A 23,138-nucleotide genomic window follows, 5' to 3' on the forward strand; every position below is an offset into this window, starting at 1 on the left:
CGTTATAGAAGAGGCATCCCTTCCCACCAATCAATGTGTTTTTCACTTGACCTGCAGCAATTCCGTTGTCATTAGAAGAACCAGCGACGTCTGAGCCCGAATGAAACGTCCGATCCAAATGTCGCGCATGCGCATTAGTTGTAGTACGTGTGATTTCGCTCAAACGACCACGGTCTCACCCGGTTCGACCGATTGGCATTGGCATCGCGAAGCAAGATGGCGGTTGTTTGAGTTGTTAAGTTCCAGTGCATGTTACAGTGGGATTGCCACGTACGTTGACTGTTTCGAAGAATGTGAGCCATCTGCGGGAAGCTGTTGGATGTAGCGACGTATTGAATTTGGCATTTCACAAGATCAAACGTCCAATCTCGCCGTGCTGCTTGGGCATTTGTACAACACGGGTACGTACCATTTTCTGCATTTTCAGTGAATAGGGGGTGTGCACGGGCAAGATGGGGAAAATCCTTGCAAAACTGGTCCCATATTTGACAGCGGTAGGATACCTTGATCTTGAGGGAATGAGAGGATGCACGAAGAAGTAGACAGGACGAGGCTCGTGCTGAGCCTCGTCCTTCACCAGTTTGCTTGCCTGCTTACCCTTATTTCACTAATATTAGACCCGTATCGCCCATGACCTGCCAATATGTGTCCAGTATTGTGTGCTGCTTGGGTGTTTAAACAAGGTGGCATAGCAATATGGGAACAGGATGTGGATGCAATCCCTGACCTCTTGACCATATTCAGATTTGAATGGACGAATACCAGGACGAATTGTACGCGTTCTCCCGTGAGCCTGTTGTGAAGTTTTGTGCGGACCGCGACCAGTGCAGAAATCTTGAGGTTTTTTGAGCTTTTGAGGGGTTGAATAAAATGAAAAAAACTTTAGATTATAATTTCAGCTTCCTCCTGTCTTTACATCTCAATGCATGCATCGTGTGAATCAATCCCATCCACCATGCATTGAATACAGAGATAACCCTTTCCGCCTAAGGTCGTGGCTTACACTTTATTTCTAGGTGGTGTTGCAGCTACGCGTCGTAGCCTGAAATAATAGAAGGGAGAGCTGCGGCCGTTCCTCTTGGCGCTAGGCCTCTTCAGCGCCGCTTAATAGCATGGCGGAGGCAGCTGCAGCGACGACAGAGCACGATGGGTTGCGCTGCTCGCGATACCGATATTTTAGGCATCTGTTACGCTTTCTTTGTTCTAAGACTTGGAATGCAGGTTCACATAGATGAGAATAATTGTCTTTGACGTCTATTTGCCATATCATGGCCACGCTACCTTTCAAAAATGTCGCATATAATTATAGCAGCTATAATATTTAACAGACTTACTTGCAAAGTGTGCACTGCAAAGCTGACACCAACTACGCCATCAAAATCCGTGGTGGAAAAGATTTGGGATGCTGAATAGACGTGCGAGGCCACGGTGGCGACGATGCGGTCCTTGGCGGAAGATTCGTCGAAAGAGGAAGAGAGGAAGAACCGATAGAGTGTGTGATCGATGGTCACGTGCAAGTTACATAAACGTCCAGAGAGGCTCTTCCTCGTCACGCTCCTGCGTGAGAAACACATTCATAGATAAAACAACGTACACTCAGGCTGGCTGCTGGACAAGCTCCACGACGACCGAGCTCCAAGTTAAGTCCTGTTGTTGTTTAGCCCAAGCTCAGGCTTCGACGTCATGGAACACATTGAGGGCACATATTGTTTCTCGTCTATTAACTAATGTGTAGTTGAGAGTCCTTTGCGGAATAATTCATACTGACATTTGCTAAGCACAGAATGCTCTTCCAAAAACTTTGCCATGTGACAGTACAATACATGCTCGAAAATTTTGGAGGAACTGGATAGCAGTGAAATGGGTCGGTAGTCACTTGTGCCGCGACTTCTTAGGTAGGTAAACTTAATTCAGATATTGTCTTAGGAGTTTGCTAATGCCTTCCTAAGGAGTGCCCTTGAGCATATGCTATATTGCAATTGATTTCATCCTGGAAAAAGTGATATATATATTTAAAAAATATGTTCACACTTTGCTTATTTAAAGTTTGCGCACTCCAAAGCCGCTTTGATAGGTGCTCTAAAACATCCATATGTTCTTTTTGGTACATTTCCTTGACGATAAAAGTGCAAAAAGAGACGAACACAGACGACACAGCATAGAGCACTATACTTTCAACAATTTAGTGGACTGTCAAAACATCTTCATTTCTGCAGCAGGAATTCCCTTTTCCCCTCCGATAGCGTGATACTCTCTGTGCTAACACATCTGTTACCACCTTTACCAATCGGCAGGGCTTCCCAAATCCCTGTCTTTCCTTTTTGTAACGCTCCTTTACTGTTGTTTTGCCATACATTCCATTGCATCCACAATCTCTGGAATGCAAAAAGAGATTCCCTTGTCTACTTTTTTTGTTGTTGCGGTACTCCCTTAGACGTGTGTTTAGGCATCTGCCAGTCTGTCCAATGTAGCTTTTTCCACAGCTCAATGGAATCTCAAAGATTACCCCGATGCACATTTTACATCCGGATCTTGATGCTTAACTGAACATTCTGTCTTCTTTTCATTATTTACCATTGCAGGCAATCCTGATAATTTCCTGTTGTGCCCCAAAACAACATTTACTTGATATCATTGTGCCATATTTTTTGTTTTCAGTCTATGAGATAAACCATGTATATATGGAATAGCCATAATTATTTCCTGTTTCAACTCTTGCGTATCTCTTCTACCTCTATGGAACTGTTTAACAATCTTCGAACATACACTATTAAGCAGTTCTATCGAATACCCAGCATTCAGGAGTCTTGTTATCTGCCTCATAAATCCTTCCTTGATCTCATGTTGACACGACCTGGGGATGGCTGCTTTAATCGCGCCCAGAGTCACACTTCATTTTACAGTTTTTGACACATTTGACGACGAAGGCATAAGCTGTTTTTTTATCCTCTGGTGGTACCCCAACGTAGATGCTAATCTTTTGGAATTATAAGCAAATCCAGGAACTGAAGTTTTTTATCAACCATATCTTCTATCGTAAACTCCAAGTCCGGCGCTGAAGCCTTAAAAATGTCCATTACAATTTCTTACGTTATAACTTATATCCTTGCTTACTTCACGGACAACCAGATAATCATCTACATATCTGAAAATAGCAATACCTTCAATCTTTTTATCCCTTATTCTATCTTTGATTGTCCTATCAACTGAGGCTAAGAGCACATTACTAAGGACCGGTGCTATTTTTGAAACTATACATATACCCATTTTTTGGATGTACACTTGTTCCTCAAGTTCCACCAACGTAGCCTGTAAATATTTTCTAAGGAGCCACATAAACTGATCCTCCCCCACCCCTACAGTGTTCTGAAATCTTACAATGTCATATTTATCAATTCCTTCCTCTATTTACTTCCTCACACATCCTATCTATCGGCAAGCTGTAGTACAGGTCAGTAATGTCCAACGAAAATATCAATCTTCTCGCTGGTTGCATATCCGACAACTCTTTACATATGTGATCCGAGTTTTTTACCATGTAGGGATCATTAACTTCCAGCATTGCCAGGGGATGCGATGGAATGTATAGCAAAACAACAGTAAAGGGGCGTTACAAAAAGAAAAGAGACAGAGAGAGAGATTTTGGGAAGCCCTGCTGATTGGTAAAGGTGGTGACACATGTGTTAGCACAGGGAGCTATCGGAGAGGAAAAGGGAATTCCTGCTGCAGAAATGAAGTTGTTTTGGCAGCATAAGTGTCACAAAAAAGGCGTACGCCTCCCGTTTTCAACAAATCAGGGCAGATAACGATATCATCCGCGATAATGGTTGGCTAGGAGCGTGCTATGCGGTGAAGTTCATTTTTAAGAGTGCATGTGCAAGCCCTGGTAAATAATTTATGACACGTCATTCAGTGCTCATGCTTTTTCCACAAGTGTGATAATGTTTTTCACTTCGATGAGTGCTCTGGTGTCCGCTCAAGTCTAGTAATTGGCCCTGCCAGTATGGGTAAAATGGTTCGGCAACAGTTAATAAACGCACGTCTCTTCAGTAGCGCTGCCAGAAAAATATTTTGGGAATGGTTCTAGCTGTAGCTTTACACGGTGAGGACGTTTTTATCGCAATTTCATTTCCCAGATGCATTACCAAAAGGAGGTTTGGACCCGCGGACCCCTCCCCTTCTCTTAGTCACACCGCAATATCCCTTGTAAAGACAGCGAGAAACTGGATTGCGACAGCTGTGAAGGGCTCATTTCGTGAAGGTCCTGTCCTGTTTACGTCGCATCGCCGAAAGCCAAGCAAGAAGAAAGCGAAAAAACGAGAGAACAGGTATGACGAGATATTTTACAGAGGTAGCTGTTATTTCGTATCTCGTTTATAACTTGCAACCTTGATGCCTCCGAAGGGACGGTAAAGCGAGCCAGGTATACCACCACCCTATATGGCATATATCGATTTTGACCAACACCTTCTAAACAAGGCCTGCACACTCTTTCAATACGCGCCTGTGTCACGTTCCTGATCCGGCTTTCATATATTTTCAATCAGTGAGCTTTTCTCTTAGCTTTTTTGGTGTCACCATATCCATATATGGCCAACAGCCACAGTATAGGGCCGGGTGCGTGGCGTCAATTGAAAGACTTCAGGTGCCTTCTTTGTTATTTTGAAGAAGTTTCTTTGACGAAGAGGGTCTAAGAGGGCCTACCGATGCGCGTGTGGCTCCACTTCGAAGGAGACGCCGCGGGCACATACACAACTCTGTCGCTGTCGTTCATTTGATGCCTATGTAACTTGCATCATATCTGCCAGTTTTTTTTTAACATGCACTCTTACAACATTACTTGCAACATGCACGGTACGCACGCTTTCTTGCGAAAACCAACATAACCGTATAATTGTCCACAAAAATGGCTTACGCGTCATGTCTTTAACAAACCATGGAAGCGAACGATGTGATTCAGGATGATGACTGTTGGCTATGATATTCGTGCCATGTGGTGAAGTTGCGTTTTAACAAAGTACTTCCCTCTCCCGATATGTTGAACACGGGAGGCGTAATGCCTTTTTTGTGACCTTTGTGGAGTGAAATCTTTTTCACAAAAGTGCGTACGCCTCGCGATTTCCACGAATCAGGATCGATAATTGTATCTTTCTGTTGAATGATTCGCCTCCACAGTGGAATGTAGTGGAAATTCTTGTTTAAGACTGCACGGGTAGGCCACTCCTGCCACAGAGGGAACTCGGAGAGATATGTATTAGAGATATATTCTTCGATGACTGTTACCTACTTCAACAAAGCGAAAAACAAACGAGTACCGTGGTTTCTTCGTGCGATGCCCGTCTTCGATCGGTTCAGCGTTCACCTCTATATAGTCCAACATTCCTTTCGTGCGTCGTTTGTCACGTACATGAATCTGCAATGTAGACGGGTAGAAATCCAGCGAACCGCTAGGGAAGTATGAAGGAAGTTGCCTCAGGACGAGAGCCGCCGATATCTTGAACATCAACAGCGTTCTTCTTCTGGTCCCAGAAGAACAGTCTCTGTTCGAAATATCGGCGGCTCTCGTCTTGATGCAACTCCTTTCATGAATCTGCAATGGTCGTCACGGATTACAGCAAGTCATGCAAATCAGTGGAGCACATGGTATTCCATTTATTTACAGCGAATTCAGCTGGTCGTTTTCGTGCAGAGCAGTGTAGTGCACAATCGTGTAGTGTATATACCATATACGCAGTGTACACTCTAAAGACAAAGCTTCACCCCATAGCACGCTCCTTTAGCCAACCATCACCCTGATATAACAACGTTCTCTGCCTTGATCTGATAAAAACGGGGGGGAGACGTACGCGATTTTTGTGACAGTATGAACTGCATAATGCCACAAAAACGGCGCACGTCCCCGTTTTCAGCAAATTATCAGGGGAAAGGACGATGTTACTCGAGATTATAGTTGGCTAGGAGCGTGCTATTTTTATGGGTGCAGATTTCAGTCTACAAACCAGTGAAGAGCGGACAGAAGGACCAATGAAACGCGACTCACGTTGAATTGTGAAAGTCGTCTGACGTTCGAGCCATGTGCAATTTTGTCTGCGTTACAACGCAACGACAAATTTTTCAAGTTGGACTATTTCAGCTCTCAAGAAATAAAAAATAAAAAGACTGAAGTACGCTACAAGCCATTACCACTAACCTCATGAGTTCAAAAGTACAGTGTAAAGCAAACGGTATTATGCAGCGTCATAACAAGTTACACATCTTATGTATCCATTAAGGTTCCACATCATATTATGTAGCCATTAAGGCCCCAGCTCCTATACTCCGATCTCCAGATGAGTTTCTTCATTTAGTATTTCGCCCTGTATCACTGACTTCTGCAGGAGAGGTCGGATTCAGATCATAACGACTGATGATCAGTGCGCGATGCTATACTATTAAAAATGAACTTCATCACATACACTCTTAAAAATGAACTTCACCTCATAGCACGCTCCTAGCCAACCATTATCTCGAATGATATCGTTATCTGCCCTAATTTGTTGAAAACGGGGGGCGTACGCCATTTCTGTGACACTTATGCTGTTCATAATTGTCACAGAAAAGGCGTACGCCCCGTGTTTTCAACAAATCAGGGTAGATAACGATATCATTCGAGATAATGGTTGGCTAGGAGTGTGCTATGAGGTGAAGTTCATTTTTAAGAGTGTAGCACGCTGCCAGCAAACTATCATCCTGAATGACATCGGTCTCTCCCCTGATTTGTTGAAAACGGGAGGCGTACGCCTTAATTGTGACAATTATGTCATTTATGAACAACATAAGTGTCACAAAAAAGGCGTACGCCTCCCATTTTCAACAAATCAGGGCAGATGATGGTTGGCTAGGAGCGTGCTACGCGGTGAAGTTCATTTTTAAGAGTGTACCGCAAAAATTTGTACTAAAAAGGCGTACGCCTCCGATTTCCATCAAATCAAGGGAGAGAACGTTGTCATACAGGATGATAGTTGAAACGGGAGACGTACGCCTTTTTGTGACAATTATGAACATCACAAATGTCACAAAAAGGCGTACGCCTCCTGTTTTCAACAAATCCGGGCAGATGACAATATCATTCGAGATGATGGTTGGCTAGGAGTGTACACTCTTAAAAATGAACTTCACCGCATTGCACGCTCCTAGCCAACCAGCATCTCGAATGATATCGTTATCTGCCCTGATTAGTTGAAAATGGGGGGCGAACGCCTTTTTTGTGACAATTATGAACAGCATAAGTGTCACAGAAAAGGCGTACGCCTCCCGTTTTCAACAAATCGGGGCAGGTAACGATATCATTCGAGATGATGGTTGGCTAGCAGCGTGCAATGCGGTGAAGTTCATTTTTAAGAGTGTACTATGCGGTGAAACTCATTTTTAAGAGTGTAGGACATGATAAGAGAACAACAGGGGTGCCAGACTCGTCGGAAAGTTCACAACTGAAGAAAGTTCAGCAGATGCGAACCCAGGCAACGCATGGTGCGCTAGTATACGTCTAAAAGACGCCTAAATGTAGATTTTGGGGATATCTATTAGACGTCTAACAAAGTAGCTCTATTGCTCCGTATCCGTCCCCTAGCCCAGCTAACGTTACGCTAAAATACAGCTGATAGCCGGATAATTGTAGCATCGATTTAGACCTTTTCTAGACCAAACGTCTAAAATGGGACGGTATACTTATCTATCCACTGAGCCGTCACATACACAATTAGCCATGCCATCTAAAATTATACATATTTTATACCTAAATTTTGGCACTAGTGGCCCATGTATTGGTTCGTCCACATACTATATGTCACTCACATGCACATGCACGTATGTGTGGTTCATGTACAGTATGTCTTACAAAGGCAGCACGGATGTTGGTACAATATTTATTTCTATGAACATACCGGGCAAACATTGACTTCCAAACATGTGGACAAGTCAGCAGACATCGTGAGCTCTTCCCCTCATTGCACAGTCACATACCAGCAAATCTTGGTACTCTTCCAAAGTAGATAGTAATGTACATGTACACAAATCGCAGCACTTGTATCACTGGTAGCTGGAAGCATTGCCTCTGTCTTTGGGTCCATGCTTCAGTGCTCCAAATGCAACCAGCACTTTACACACGTGTGGGGTGGTAGACGGCTGTGGGTAGCAGGAAGGAACGTTTCCGAGGTCCACTGAAAATAGAAAAGACAATGTGTGATATCACTATAAATGCCTGTATGTAAAAATGTTGGATGCAGCTTGTTTACTGCAGAACTGAAATTTATGCATATTTTTTATTCAGGCACTATGCAAGTGTCAAGTATTTCCCTATCCATACATGTCAGATCATAGTTGCTTGTGCAGAACCCATTTGATTCCCGACGGACAATTCGAAGACGAGAGATGAGGCTACTAAAGAGACCGTGAAGTGACACATCCTACTCTGCAAATCAAAATGCGCACATGTTAAAAAGGAAATTGTGTGACTGAATCTGAAAAATGATCATTCTGACAGCCTGCACTTACATGACATCAATGACATGAATCCGATGCAGTTTACACTCTCCAACTGTAACTGAAGCACTATGGCTACAAAGTATTTACAAGAGTCTCACACGAGCATCACATTAGCGAGCTCATAGAAATCCAGCGATATTGAACAACAGCACAGTCAGATTAGAAAAGGTAACAGTTTTTGTTTAGGATCGTAGCTGCAGCTAGGCCGAAGTGCCAACAAATGACCCACAGGCCAGGCGTTGTATTCGTCACCTCCAATCCATGAGCCTGGAAGCACCTATAAAATACATGAACCCATGAGGTACCCGCGCCAACATAATATCCAGATATCCAGTTTTTGACATCCAGATATCAAACGAAAGAACTGCTCAACGTACGCACTGTTTTAAAAACAAATGAAACAACTTCATTACATTGCCCCTGGCAAAATGGTCACTGCACCCATATTTCACTGCAACACAGTCAGCACAGAGTAGAGAGAGAAGACAGCGTCAGATTAGCGAGCACATAACACAAGCGGACAACAGATCTGAAAAGGTAACCGTTTTCGTTTACCTAAAATGTGATCGTAGCTCCAGCTCAGCTGAAGTGCCAACAAATGGCTCACAGGCAAGGTGTAGTAATCGTGAGCTTCATTCCATGACTCTACAAGCACCTATAAAAATAATAAAGACGTGAATCCAAGAGGTACCCGAGCCAACAACGTATCCAAACGATTGAATCTTAACACACACATAGGTCAGTCCCACATCTCCATATTGTTCGTCGCAACCACACTGAACAGATAGCATTGAATGTAACCAAACGACAATCTTGTTAACACATTTAGGTAAGTCCCACATCTCCATTGTGTTCGTCACTCCTTCGCAACATCATTCTGCAGAGAAAGAAAACGATATTCAGCTGCTGTGCTCCAGAGCTCTATCGCATGCGATTGTCAACACAAGCAGGCACAAATCTGAAGGCAAAGGACAAGAAAGAAAGAAAACTCACCCCTGAAACCTGAAGTCCAGAGAACAAAGGGACGTTGCCTCCCCGCTACAGCAGCGCTTGTTGTTAGGCTCAACGATATCGCTCATTGCATTCGACAGGATGCCGGAACTGTCCAGTTGACCGACAGATTACAAGAAATCATACGCACGACGCTGGGCAACAAATAAACTTACTAAACTCCGAAACACTACAGTAGCGAGCGTCAGCTCCAGCAACTGAGCGAACAAGTTTGAACACTGACCGTTGCGCCAGGGGATGAAACCTGCGAGTTCACTTGCGGACTAAAGTGAGGCGCTGCGAGCTTTTCACGTCATCGAACGTCATGAAACGTCAGAATTTTCACGTCGAAGCGCGAGATCTCAACCGTCACGAGCCCATTAGAACTGGTACCAGTTGAACTGTGTTATCGAACAGGGACCAGTTCAACCGGTCCCAGATCAACTGGTACCAGTTGGGACAACTGGTCCCCGTTCGATAACACAGTTCACCCAGTCCCAGTTACAACTGGTCCCAGTTGAGACTGGAACCGGTTAGAAACCAGTTGGGCCAACTGGTACCAGTTCACCGAACTGGTCCCTATTCGATAACACAGCTCATCCAGTCCCAGTTGAACAGGTCCAGTTGCAACTGGGACTGGGCGAACTGTGTTATCGAATAGGGACCAGTTCGATCAACTGGTACCAGTTGGCCCAACTGGTTTCTAACCGGTCGCAGTCTCGACTGGAACTGGTTGCAAACCTCATTGTTGGACCTGGGACCGGTTGAAGTGGCTTCACTTAGAGCGGCCTGTTCGGACAGAGGTTAGCTTGTATGAGGCCGCTCCTCCGGTATGCGAGCGCTCATTGGTTGGTTTGAAATTATGAACTTTCCTTGGCGCGCTCAAGCCGGCGACACCAGGTGCATTCTCTTCGCTTGCACCTCCTGCACCACATCTGAACTGGGTTATTTGCGTGCTGCACTTTCCCGTTGAAAAGAAAGGCATTACTAATAAAGTTCCTTTCAGCTGGAAAGTGCAGCGCCCGAAAACCCGTCTTGCGTGGAGTCCAAGGTAGTGCAGTCCAGTGCAAGTGAAAAGAATGCGCTAACCCGTGTCGGCGGTGCCGGTGCATTTCGAAATGCATTGGGTGCAGCAGGGACGCAAGCAAAGCATCTATGCCGGTACCGCTTTGAATGGTTTTTAGTGTCCTAACATGTTGTCGATACCGACTCTGAAAAGCTCGGTGCCTCATGGATACTTCTGCAAGTTAATTCAGTGATAGATAAGTGGAAGGGAGGTCTGCTTCGCATTGCTGGGTGCGACAACGATTCAAGAAGGACGAATACTGTGTTTTTCCGCTACACATTCGATGACAGGTAAGTCAGTTCCTATTCCATTCTGCCGCTTAGCATAGCATAGCGCCACACCTGTGGCATATACGCAGCAGTTTGACGAGGTACAAGCAGTTTGATGAGGTAGAATTTTTGGTTTTCAGGTTTCTGATCTCTATCTTTCTTGTTCAGGTATAAGCACTCAACCCATATCAGCTTCAGAATAGCATCTGCATGGATACAGTAGAATGAATAAGCCACTCAAAGTGGTTGGAGAATCATCTTTCTGCACAGCAGCTGCACAAGTTCCTTTGTGGCGTGTCAACCAGGCGCCTACACAAGCAGCAAAGGGATATGGACATGTTCTCTGTCATGCCGGATCTCTGAATGTGTGTGCCTGTGCGGCCAATATACTGTTGTTCTACTTTGAAACCTTCCAAGTGAGACATCAGCTATCAGTGAATGCAAAGTTGCTTCGACATATCATTCGAACTTCAGAAACAATGTTCATATCATGTTCGTGTTTTTCACAGCTGCAGCAGATTGCAGCTTGTGATTTGGAAATATCTATCTAAAAAAATAAAGCAGTTTGTGTAACAGAAACAGCCAACGCTTCCGCATTTCACTCGACGCGAACGAAAATCCACAACCACCCAGAACCGCCAAAGCGGGGGAGAGGGTAGAGAACAGATGAGAGAGGGAAGGGGGAAAGCACCCCCAGCGTCACAGGTCACCCAGGGAGACAGAAAAAAGCAAAGCAAAAAAGCTACTCAACCGTCGTCCAACGATTGGCCCACGCTAGAGGTCACGTGAGATTTTCCCGACAACAGAAATATGCTACACGTTCATCCCCCTGGGGCGCGTTCCCAGCCACGTCGTAGGTGCGCGAGCTCGCTATTGTTTCACCTATCCCTATAGCAACGGCTGGGTCACGTGACAGGCTTCGCGATGGAGGACTAAGGAGCCGTTCCCCGCTACCCCAGCGGCGGCTCGTGCATCACGTGACCGTAGCCGTTGTGAGCGGAGGTAGGACGACCCGAACCTCTTCGGGGTTCGCGATCAAAATGGCGGATCTGTTCGTCATTTTTGACGACGAGGGCATCGCCGATCGCGACCCGGAACGCACATATTGCACTTACAGCGATGCTTTCGCTACGATGTCAGATGACAACTTCATTGCGACCTTCCGCTTGTCTAAGGACGCTGCTAGAGAGGTCTGCGAAGCTGTCAAGGGGGATCTAGAGCGCCGTAAGTATAACTATAGAAACTCGTACAGTGCACTTGCTAACTGCATTTGTGCAAAATGTCAAAGTTCCATTTTTAAACAAAGGCACATTTCAGCTCAGCAGTGGCGTCGTACAACCCTCAGCGTCGAGCAGAGAGTCTTAATGGCGCTACGGTTCTACGCCACTGGGGCATTCCTCGGCAACATTGCGAGGGAAGAAAGCTTCGTTTGCAGTAAGCATGCAATATCCGAGGCTCTCCACGCAGTGAGCCTAGCCATCACAATGAACCTTGCGCGGAAATTTCTCCGGTTCCCCTCGACTCCAGAGGAAAAGCTGGAAGTAAAGCGCGGGTTCTACGAGTTGGCTGGGTTTCCTCGGTGCCTATAGGTAAGCGATCCTTGTTTTCCATAAACAACATAGGAATGCCTCTCACAATGCATGCAAGAATCATGATGAATAACACGTCTCCTCCGTTTCACTTTTTTTGCCTAAATGCAATGTGTAACAAAAAGTCACTATATAAAAACACAAACTGGATATAACATGAAATAGTAATGGTGATTAGCTTCCGCATTCGTGATCATGCAACTCCCTGGTACAAAATGAATGATTATCCCCTAAAAGTCGTGTCAGAGGGGAACATCCTCATTATTTGAGTGTATATTTTTCGCAGGTGCAATTGATGGTACCCAAGTGGTAATACAGCAACCGAGCCATGCTGATCCACGCTTCGTCGATGGAAACTACTATTGCCATAAGGGGTACCATTCCATCAACGTCTTGGCGGTGAGCAATTCTCGTACTTTTTTCGCATTTATTTCTGCACAAATATTTCCAGAGTTCAAGGTAACTCGTTACTGTAACTAAGTTCCTTTTTTGGTAACTTGTAACGTAACTCGTTACTTTTGCGCCGTGGTAACTTTCAGAGGAACCCGTTCCTTTTTTTTTGGTAACTTTGTCAAAGTAACTTAAGTTCCAAGTTACTTTTAACTCGCTTTTTACTCATATCCACACATTTTCTTACTTTCTCTCCGGTTCCTTCATGGCATATTTTGCCATAAAACGTGATATTCAATGAGTGACAGTATTTTATTCCGGAAGTAAGAACCGCTGCCACCGAAATAAAGCTGAACCATTGCGCGCCCACAGGGGGTAAGATGCTAAGTGTTCGAAGAGACCTTTACCAGAGAAACGTCATTATGACATTGGTAGATCGACTGAAACCGAAACAAAGCGGAAGGACGGCTGGGTTCCACGAACGGGCACTTGTTCGCTGTCTCCCATTGAAAGAAAAATAGGACCGAGAGTCTCGCCCATTCAAGGGATCATGTCGTAATCCCCTCAAGACTGTGGCTTTCGGGCGCGACATTGTTCACCTAGCTTCGAGCGTAGTTCAATTCTACCAAATTTTGGCGCTATCGAACACTATGACGTCATTTATTTACAAACAGGGAGAGGTCTATTGTTGGGCATAAAGGAAAACTATCTAAGCGTGTTGCAGTCCTCCGCAGGCAACTCAAGGTCTAACTCAACTGCTCGCGCGCTGCACCTGCGTAATGCCATTTTGTATCCTAAGTAACTTGGAAGTACCTCGTTCTTTTTGTTAAGTAACTCCCTAACTGCGAGTTAGATTTCATGCTGAAGAACTTCGTTATTAACCTAGTTGCACTTAACACGCGGTAACTTAACCTCTAACGAGTTCTTTTTGACGGGTAACTTCTCAATCTGTGAATATTTCATTTCAATTTTGTACCACAAAGTCAAAAAATCAATTAGGCAACTGTGTTTCCAGAACCATTGTATTTCCAATGCCCCTATGTACATTCTCTTGCTTGTTTGTTGCCTTTTATGCATACAGAGGATGTTCACGCTGTAACATTGTACATCTTTCTAAGATCTGTGATGCGACCAGGCGCATTCTGTTCCTGAATGCCAGGTACCCGGGATCGTGCCATGATGCCTCTGTATGGGCAGCGTCCCAGCTCTGTCGAGATTGTCCCACAATATTTGAAGATGGAGAGTGGCTAATTGGTGAGAATTTGGACGAATTTTAATTTGTCTGATACAGCCAACATAAAAGTAGATGAGACAGTTAAACTTAGCTTAGAATGATGAACAAAATACAAGCCTCACAATGCCCCTTTGCATGCTTTGATGTAAGAGAGAACGTATTGAGGGTGAGTGTTTGTGTTTCCCAGCATGGCTTCGCACGTTGAAGGGAGGATGGCTAGCATGGTGTATCTGCTAGCTCCTCTGGACAGAAATTGAAGGATGTGGCATGGTACCCACTACTGGTGCCTTATTGCTTCAGCGGCGAATTGAAGAAATAGAATAAAACGGAAACGTAGATTACACTGACGCGACCAGCTGCTCCCTGACGCTTGCTGAGTGCAAGCATGCAGTGAGTTGAAAGATTATTTCAGCACGTATGTTCGAATATTCATTTGATACAGCCATTCTCAGTACGATCAAACTAAAAAAGAAGTCTCTTACGTCTCATAACATGTTTGGGTGACCTGCTTTGCACTACGTGCTATGATCACGATTGGGCATACATCTGCAGAATAATGGATGAGAGTTTTCAATTATCTACAGGAGACAGCACCTACCCCTTGCAGCCATGGCTGATGACGCCTGTCCGAACGCCAACGACACAGGAAGAAAAGAACTACAATGACGCACACTGTCGAACACGTATGCGCATTGAGCACTGTTTCGGCATGCTGAAGATGCGGTTCCGGTGCCTTCAGAGGTACCGCACCTTACACTTTGCTCCAGACCGGTCGTGCAACATCATAAACGCTTGTGTGGTGTTGCACAACATGTGTATAGCGTACAACACTTCAGCTGCCTGATGTAGGTGACGCAGAAAGTGGGCCTGATGATGACATGACAGAAGAGGCACACGTTGCGGGGGCAGACGATGCAGAGGACAATGACAGTGCTGTTCCCACAAGCAGTCGTGCAACCCAGGTTAGAAGTCGCCTTATAGCACGGTGCTCTAGGCGACATCTTTAACTACCTAACTGACTCCAGTGCTTGTGGAACTCTGTCACCAGTGGCCATAAAACTGTGCCTTTGACTTCTGCTCTACAACAGGGGCCTCAAACACCTGAGCAAGCTGTGTGACTGATTTTCAATTTCTTTTTCCAAGACTATTTTGTGAACAAAGTGCACAATACAGTTTGTAAATAGCAGGTAATTTGGATTCTCCTGACAATTGTATTTGTTTCTGAGGGATTACACATTTTTGTTGCATTGTTTTTCACATTTTCAGTACTGGATTTGGAAAGGCATTTGATTTATTTCCCTTTCATGCCATGTTGGGTTTTCCAGTAACAAATTTTGTATGCACACCATGACGGCTCCACATTAAGTGCACCTCTCCATTTTTTTCTTTTTAGCACATCACGGTATGCTATAATAAGGTGTTTTATGGTAAATGCTGTTGTGTGTTCTCTGTGTAGCCCTCTACGCAACCAACAACCTGATTTGAGTTTGAAGCCCCTGTTCTAGAGCTCATGAATTGTAGTGACATTCATTATTTGTTGTGCCATAATTTCGTGTGCGTCAGCCGTGCTACGTGCACAATTTTTTTTTTCTCACAGACGCCCTGTAGCTTATCTCACAGAGCGGCTTATCTGGAGACTATTTTTCCATCGTGTTTTCCCCATAGAGTGGTTTTAACAAAAGGGCCAACTGTGTTTTCGGAACAGCACTGCCCTGATAATGAACGAACAATACGTAATAGGGGCTTGTCCACATTCAGGTAGACTGACTTTCTGGTGCCTTCGCCAGGCAGCTTTAACGAAAGTGGTGTTAATGATTCATTTCTTGTGGAAGGCCACTGAACTGTTGCAGAAATCAGTCGTGTCGTATTGCACACGGCTTATCTGGCCAAAGATTTTCAAAAGACTTTCCTAAGGACAGTACCTGTAGCTTACGCGAATGAAATTACGGTACTCAACTCATTTTATTCTCCTGTACATACACATTTTAAGGTATACTCAATGACAGCGATGTGCATACATGTCACGCAACTGCCTTACAGTTTTCGAAGATTTTCAGTATTATATGTGGTGAATGTTTCCCTAGCAATGGAGGGGAAAAGTGAGAATTGGTTTATTTGTGATATCATAGTATTTGCTTTCACTTCCAGTTCTTACTCTTTGGAGGTAGCAATGAAATATTGAAAGATTTGTTTATGTACTTCTATTTCTGTACAGTGCACATTGCCTGTTCACAGCCAGTGTTCACAGTGTTGCAGTCCTAAATTCATGTGCCTCTGCTCTGTTCCTCCAGACTCATGCTGCCACTCGTAATTGCGAAATGCATTACGTGAATGTGTCATGTAATGTGGGAGAAGTGTACGGAAACACCACAAACTGCACACAGAGGATCAACTGACAGAAATGTGTGTGATCAACAAGGACAGACACCAGTAACGAAACTGACAGAACTGATTTATTGAAGGATTACAGTGCCCCGTGTCAAATATGTGCATGTCTTTATACCAGAGATGGGGAAATTAGTATACAAAACTCATTGCAGCTTAGGTTACAGTCCAAGAAATCTCAGTTACTAACAAATTTACATGTAATGAAACTGAACTTTCTCCAAGTTATTAGGGCTTTACGTCGCAAGAAAACTGAGATCACGAGTGACGCCACAGCGGTTGGTCTGTGGATTGCTTTTGCCCACCTGAGGGTTCTTTAACGTGCGATGAAAGCTCATCACACGGCGCCCCGTATTTAACATCCCTCGAGGAAGACGTCCTCAGAAAAGTTAACTGACAAATGAACATGTTCCTGAGGAAGTTACTGGAGCTCAAAAGCAACAAATTAAGGAAAAAGGTACTAAAAAAAGAAGCTTAGTTACAGTAGCCAGTTACCCCCAATACTACAGGTTTTCCAGTCGTATTTAATCCTTATGCCGCCACTTTTAATCCTTATACCGTGGGATTTAATCCTTGTTCTGTTAAATTTAATCCTGGTGCAACCAATTTTAATCCTTATGTCGTAATCCTAAATTCTCGGGTAATCTTTTCACTACTCTTTTCACTACAATGCGACAATGAGGGACTGCCGTATGATTTATGACCTATTTTGACTACTTCCTGGTTTACAGCAATACACTGACTTTTTTTACTACCCCTGCTCAGTGCACTACTATGTGATAGTATGAGACTACCTGCATAATTTATGACTTGTTATGAGTATTTCCCTGTTTACGGCTACAAATTGACTTTTTATGACTATGCCTACTCTATGCACTACTATGAGTCCAGCTGACGGAGAGACTCGGAGAGTGTGATTCGGGAAGGTTCGTAGTGAGGGCAATGAAGAAGAATGTGCACTACTATGCACTACTTTGCACTACTTTTGTTGCACTTTGTTGCACTACTATGAGATGGTATAGGACTACCTGCACGATTTATGACCCGTTTTGACTATTTCGTCCTTCACAGCCATAAATTGACTTTTTTGTAAATATGCCTACTCTATGCACTACCATGGGATAGTATGGGACTACCTGCATGGTTTATGAACTGGTATGACTATTTCCTTGTTTATGGGTATAGATTCACTTTTATGACTATGGCTACTCTATGCACTACGATGGGATAGTATGGGACTACCTACATGATTTATGACCTGATATGACTATTTCCTTGTTTATGGCTATAAAATGACTTTTTGTGACCATGCATACTATATGCGCTACTATAGTATGGTATGGAGCTACCTACATGGTTTATGACCTAATATGGCTATTTCCTGGTTTATATTATATAAATATATTTATATTATATATTTATATATATTATATTATAAATATATTTATATTATTATAAATTGACTTTTTATGACAATGGCTACTCCAAGCACTACTATTCGATGGTATGGGACTGCCTGCATGATTTACGGCCTGTTTTGGCTACTTACTCGTTAACACCCATAAATTGACTTTTTTGTGACTGTGCCTATACCCTATGCACTGCCATGGGATCGTGTGGGACTACCTCCATGATGTATGAGCTGTTATGACTATTTTCTTGTTTATAACTATGAATTGACTTTTGTGACTGCTGCCACGCACTGCTATGCTACTGCTCTATGCACTACAATGAGATGTGATGCGACTACCTGCATGATTTATGAACTGTATCGACTATTTCCTTCTTTGCCGCTATAATTTGACTTTCTATGACTAGGATTACTCAATGCACTGCGGTGGGGTAGTATGGGACTACCTGCATAATATAAAACATGTGATCAGTACTTCCTTGTTTACGCCTATAAATGAACTTTTTGACTTTGACTACTACGTGCACCACTATGAGATAGTATGAGACTACCTGGAACTAACGCGAACTACCTGGAAAGTAGTTGCTTTGAAGCTGGAACATACAAATAGACAAGCACAACACTACCTTCGAGTTTCCTAGCAACAAGAACAATTGCAATAAGACATTCATCGAAAAGACCCGTTGTCTTTCTCGCCTCTTTCCAAATGTAAGTTGGTCAGCAATGACATGCACATCACAGTACGACATCTCGGTAATCAGTTCTTTATATTCTCGTCATGTTTCCATACAATCTATCGCATTGATCTCTAGATTGATCTATACATTGATCTCTTTTCGCGTCACAGGCCTTCTGTGTTAGAATGACGTAAGTCTAGTTCTTGAATTCTCACATAGCATGCGTTATTGTGAACGTAGCCTTATACTATCCCATCGCTCAACCCAAAGTTCATTTGAACCCGCGAACATGGAACAGTCATAACATGTCATAAATCGTGCAGAATAGTCTCGAGCTATTCCTGGCCGGATCCAGCCCACCAACGCTCTGTGATCAAAGCTCTTTTGACCTTCTGGACACATGAAACTCCTCATTCATCGTTTTAAAATAAAGTTGTTACTGTTGTTGTATTCCGTTCTAGTGCACACTGTAGTCGTAGTCACAAAAAGATCATTTGTAGCTGTAAACCAGGTCATAGATTATGTAGGTAGTCTTATAATATCCCTTTGTTGTGCAAATAATAGTTATATGTATAAAAATCAATTTGTAGCGACAAACGAGAAAATGGTCATAACAGGTCAAGAAACATTCAGGTATCTTAAATTAACCCATGGTAGTTCAAATAGTACACACAGTCATAAAAAATCATGTTGTTGTAAGCACGGGTTTAGTACAGCCTGTATATTACTTTCATAACAAATTTTCATTTAATAACAATGAAATAGTCATAACAGGTTATAGATCATGCATGTTGATGATGATGATGATTGGTAGGTTTCTGGCGCGGCGACAAGATCGTGCATGTGCTCCCATACTATAGCATAGTAGTGCATTTACCAACGATAGTCAATTTATAGCTGCAAACGAGGAAATAGTCATAACTGGTCATAAACATTGCAGGTAGTCCCATATTACCAAACAATAGTGATGCAGGAAGCCAGAAACAAGGAAAGAATCGTAACAGGTCATAAAGCATACACATAGTCCAATACCATCCGATTGTGGTGCATAGCGAAGCCCTGGTCATGGAAAAGTCAATTTATACCCATAAACAAGGGAATGGTCATATGAGGCCATAAATCGTGCAGGTAGTCCCATTCCATCCCATAGTAGCGCATCGAGTAGTTATGGTCATAAAAAGTCAGTTTATAGCCATAAACAAGGAAATAGTCATATGAGGTCACAAATCGTGCAGGTAGTCCCATACTATCCCATAGTAGTGCTGAGAGTAGGCATAGTCATAAGAATCAATTTATACCCGTAAACAAGGAAACACTTAGTCAAAACAGGTCATAAATCACGAACGTTGTCTCATAGTATCAAATACGAGTGCACTGAACAGTGATAGTCACAAAAAGATTAATTTATTGCCATAAACAAGGAAATAGTCATATGAGGTCATAAATCATGCAGGTAGTCCTATACCATACCATAGTAGTGCACAGAGTGGCCATGGTCACAAAAAGTCATTTTATAGCCATAAACAAGAAAATAGTTATATCAGGTCATGAAACATGTAGGTAGTCCCATACTATCCCATAGTAGCGCATAGAGTAGGTATATAGTCATAAAAAGTCAATTTATAGCCATAGACAAGGAAATAGCCATATCAGGTCATAAACCATGCAGGTAGTTCAACACCATATCATAGTAGTGCATAGAGTAGGCATAGTCACAAGAAAGTCATTGTATAGCCATAAATAAGAAAATAGTCATATAAGGTCATACATCATGTAGGTAGTCCCATACCATCCCATAGCAACGCATAGAGTAGGTATAGTCATAAAAAGTCAATTTATAGCCATAAACAGGAAATAGACATATCAGGTCATAAATCATGAAGGTAGTCCCATACCACCCCATAGGTGGCGCAAAGAGTAGGTATGGTCATAAAAAGTCAATTGATAGCAATAAACAAGGAAATAGTCATGTCAGGTCATAAACCATGCAGGTAGTCCCTACTATCCCATGGTAGTGCATAAAGTAGGCATATTCACCAAAAGTCAATTTATGGCTGTAAACGAGGAATAGTCAAAACAGGTCATAATTCGTGCAGACAGTCCCATCCCATCCCATAGTATAGTGCAAGAGTAGGCATAATCATAAAATCAATTTATCCACGTAAACAAGGAAATAGTCATAATAGGTCATAAATCATGCAGGAAGTCCCATACTATCACATAGGACTGCATTGGACAGTGATAGTCACAAAAGGGTCACCATATAGCCATAAACAAGGAAATAGTCATACCAGTTCATAAACCATGCAGGTAGTCCCGTACTATCCCATGGTAGAGCATAGAGTAGGCATATTCACGTAAAAGTCAATTTATGGCTGTAAAGGACGAAATAGTCCAAACGGGTAATAAATCGTGCAGGTATAAAAAGTAATTTGTAGCTGTAATTATGCAGGGAGTCCCATACTATCACATAGTAGTGCACTGAGCAGGGGTAGTCTCAAAAGTCAGTGTATGGCTGTAAACGAGGAAATAGTCAAGGTAGGTCATAAATCACACAGGTGGTCCAGCACTGTCGCATTGTAGTGAAAAGAATAGTGAAAAGCTAACCCGAGAATTTAGGATTAAATTCCGTGGCATAAGGATTAAAATTGGTAGCACCAGGATTAAATTTAAGAGAACAATGATTAAATCCCACGGTATAAGAATTAAAAGTGGCGGCATAAGGATTAAATCCAACAAAACAAGGATTAAAAGTGGCAGCATGAGGATTAAATCCCACGGTATAAGAATTAAAAGTGGCGGCATAAGGATTAAATCCAACAAAACAAGGATTAAAAGTTGCAGCATGAGGATTAAATTCCACGGTATAAGGATTAAGGCTACGGTCTTACGGTAGCCATCTTGAATTTACTTACGGACTTCCTACGGCGGGGCGCCACCGCTGCGGTTTCCGTGGATGACCCCGTTAGGGAGAAACGCGCTTGGGACAGCCGCTGACTGAACCCTATGACCTTTAGTCTCTTCTCTATGCTATTGTACCCGGTGTTTATACGTGTGTAGAAGGGACGATTGTCTCGTAAAAGTCTTCTGAAACTGTCGTGCAAGACGGCGAGTTGATTTTCGTGCTTTCGTGTTTTGATAGCACGGGGTAGCTGTCGCGCGCGTAGCGTGTGACGAAGACTGTGCAAAATAACAGGGTGTCGGAGCGAACCGAAAACCGGAACCGAAAACCGAAAAAAAAACGCTAATTTGGTGCGAACCGGAACGGAATCGAAACCGTATACGTTTTTTTTTTTCGCTCAGGAGGGACACCGAAAAATATATTTTACGGTTTTCGGTACAAGAAAAAACTTCCCCGGTTTGGACTACGGATAGGCGAATGAAACAGACGTCGTGTGCTCTGAAGTCATGTCATGGATACTATCCGAGGGTTACGGTTACGGTGGAATGTGTGTCGGTATAGGCTCCCTTTGTAATGGTTTATAGTTCGCGCACGCACACAGACTTCGAGGTACATGTGACTATCTAATGTGCCGTAGTGTTCGTTTTAATTTGATCCCCCAAAACTCTCCTCGACTAAACAGCGATCCAAGGGGGCTGCATAACGGCTTCTTTATCGGTAATGTCGCGCAACGCGTCCTTTGTTTGAGAGCAGCTAAGTTGAATACATTTACGTATACGGGAGGGCAAGCCCGTGCAAAGTGGAAACTCTTTTGTGGACAGGACACGAAGAAAATAAAACGGAGCCGTCGGGCGCGTTTGTGAATGAAGGTGTTCCTCGATTTGCGTCGTACTCCTGCGGTGGTGCTTGCTGGCTAGACAGTAGCAACAGACATTCGGATGGGACGCAATCGCAACAAGCAAGAAAGTACTTTACGTATGACATCACGACAAACAAGTTCGTTTGTAGCATGCGTTTCAATAAAGGAGAAAGCCCATTTCAACAGACAGTAACCTACAGGAACCAGGAGCTACCAATTTCACAGCTGTCTATTGATATTAAATACCCTGTATGTGGAATAAACGGGTTTACGTTTCATAACATTGATTTTTTTTGTGGGGATGAATATTCCCAGCAGAAGCGGAACCGGTTAAAAACCGGTATGAACCGTAATTTTTTTAGCTCCGGAGCAGAGCCGGTACCGGATCGTTCGTGCTGTAACCGGAACGAAAACCGGAACGAAAAACGTTTCGGTTAGACACCCTGAATAATATATTTGAGAAATAGAAAAATATATATCTCAAATGCAAAATGGTCAAACAACCGTCATACAAAATGGACGCAAATACTAAATAATTGCAGTCAGCTGTGAAGAGTCCGTTCACGTGCCGATCTTTATCCGAGTTTTATCTCAATACAGCTTACAGAAACAGGATTTCTTGAAATGAATTATGGAATTCCTAGTTCTGTTGAAACTAGAAGTTCAACTCACAGTGCGCACACAAAATGATAAGAATCAAAGGAATGGCATAACCGAAGTAAAATAGGGAAGTCGACAATTACACGCTATGTAACCTGTCCGTATTCGGCATAGTAGCTGCTGTGACTAGTAGTCACCAGACCTCCAAGGTAGGGGGGGCTCGATACGAAAACCCGCTGATCC

At 43.3% G+C, this 23,138-nt stretch overlaps 1 protein-coding gene across 1 annotated transcript in view; it reads right to left on the reverse strand.

The window, feature by feature from the left end:
• The window catches only part of LOC135385509 (disintegrin and metalloproteinase domain-containing protein 10-like), a 147,267-nt gene that overhangs the window by 85,581 nt on the left and 38,548 nt on the right, over positions 1-23,138 (reverse strand). The window contains exons 5-6 of the mRNA XM_064614861.1: positions 5,316-5,413; positions 1,335-1,557 (exon numbers count right to left, since the gene is read on the reverse strand). Of these exons, the coding sequence (XP_064470931.1) occupies positions 1,335-1,557; positions 5,316-5,413 (321 nt within the window). The remainder of the gene's footprint in view (positions 1-1,334; positions 1,558-5,315; positions 5,414-23,138) is intronic.

Source organism: Ornithodoros turicata, chromosome 1, assembly GCF_037126465.1.
Source record: "Ornithodoros turicata isolate Travis chromosome 1, ASM3712646v1, whole genome shotgun sequence".
NCBI classification, from domain to species: Eukaryota; Metazoa; Arthropoda; class Arachnida; order Ixodida; family Argasidae; genus Ornithodoros; species Ornithodoros turicata.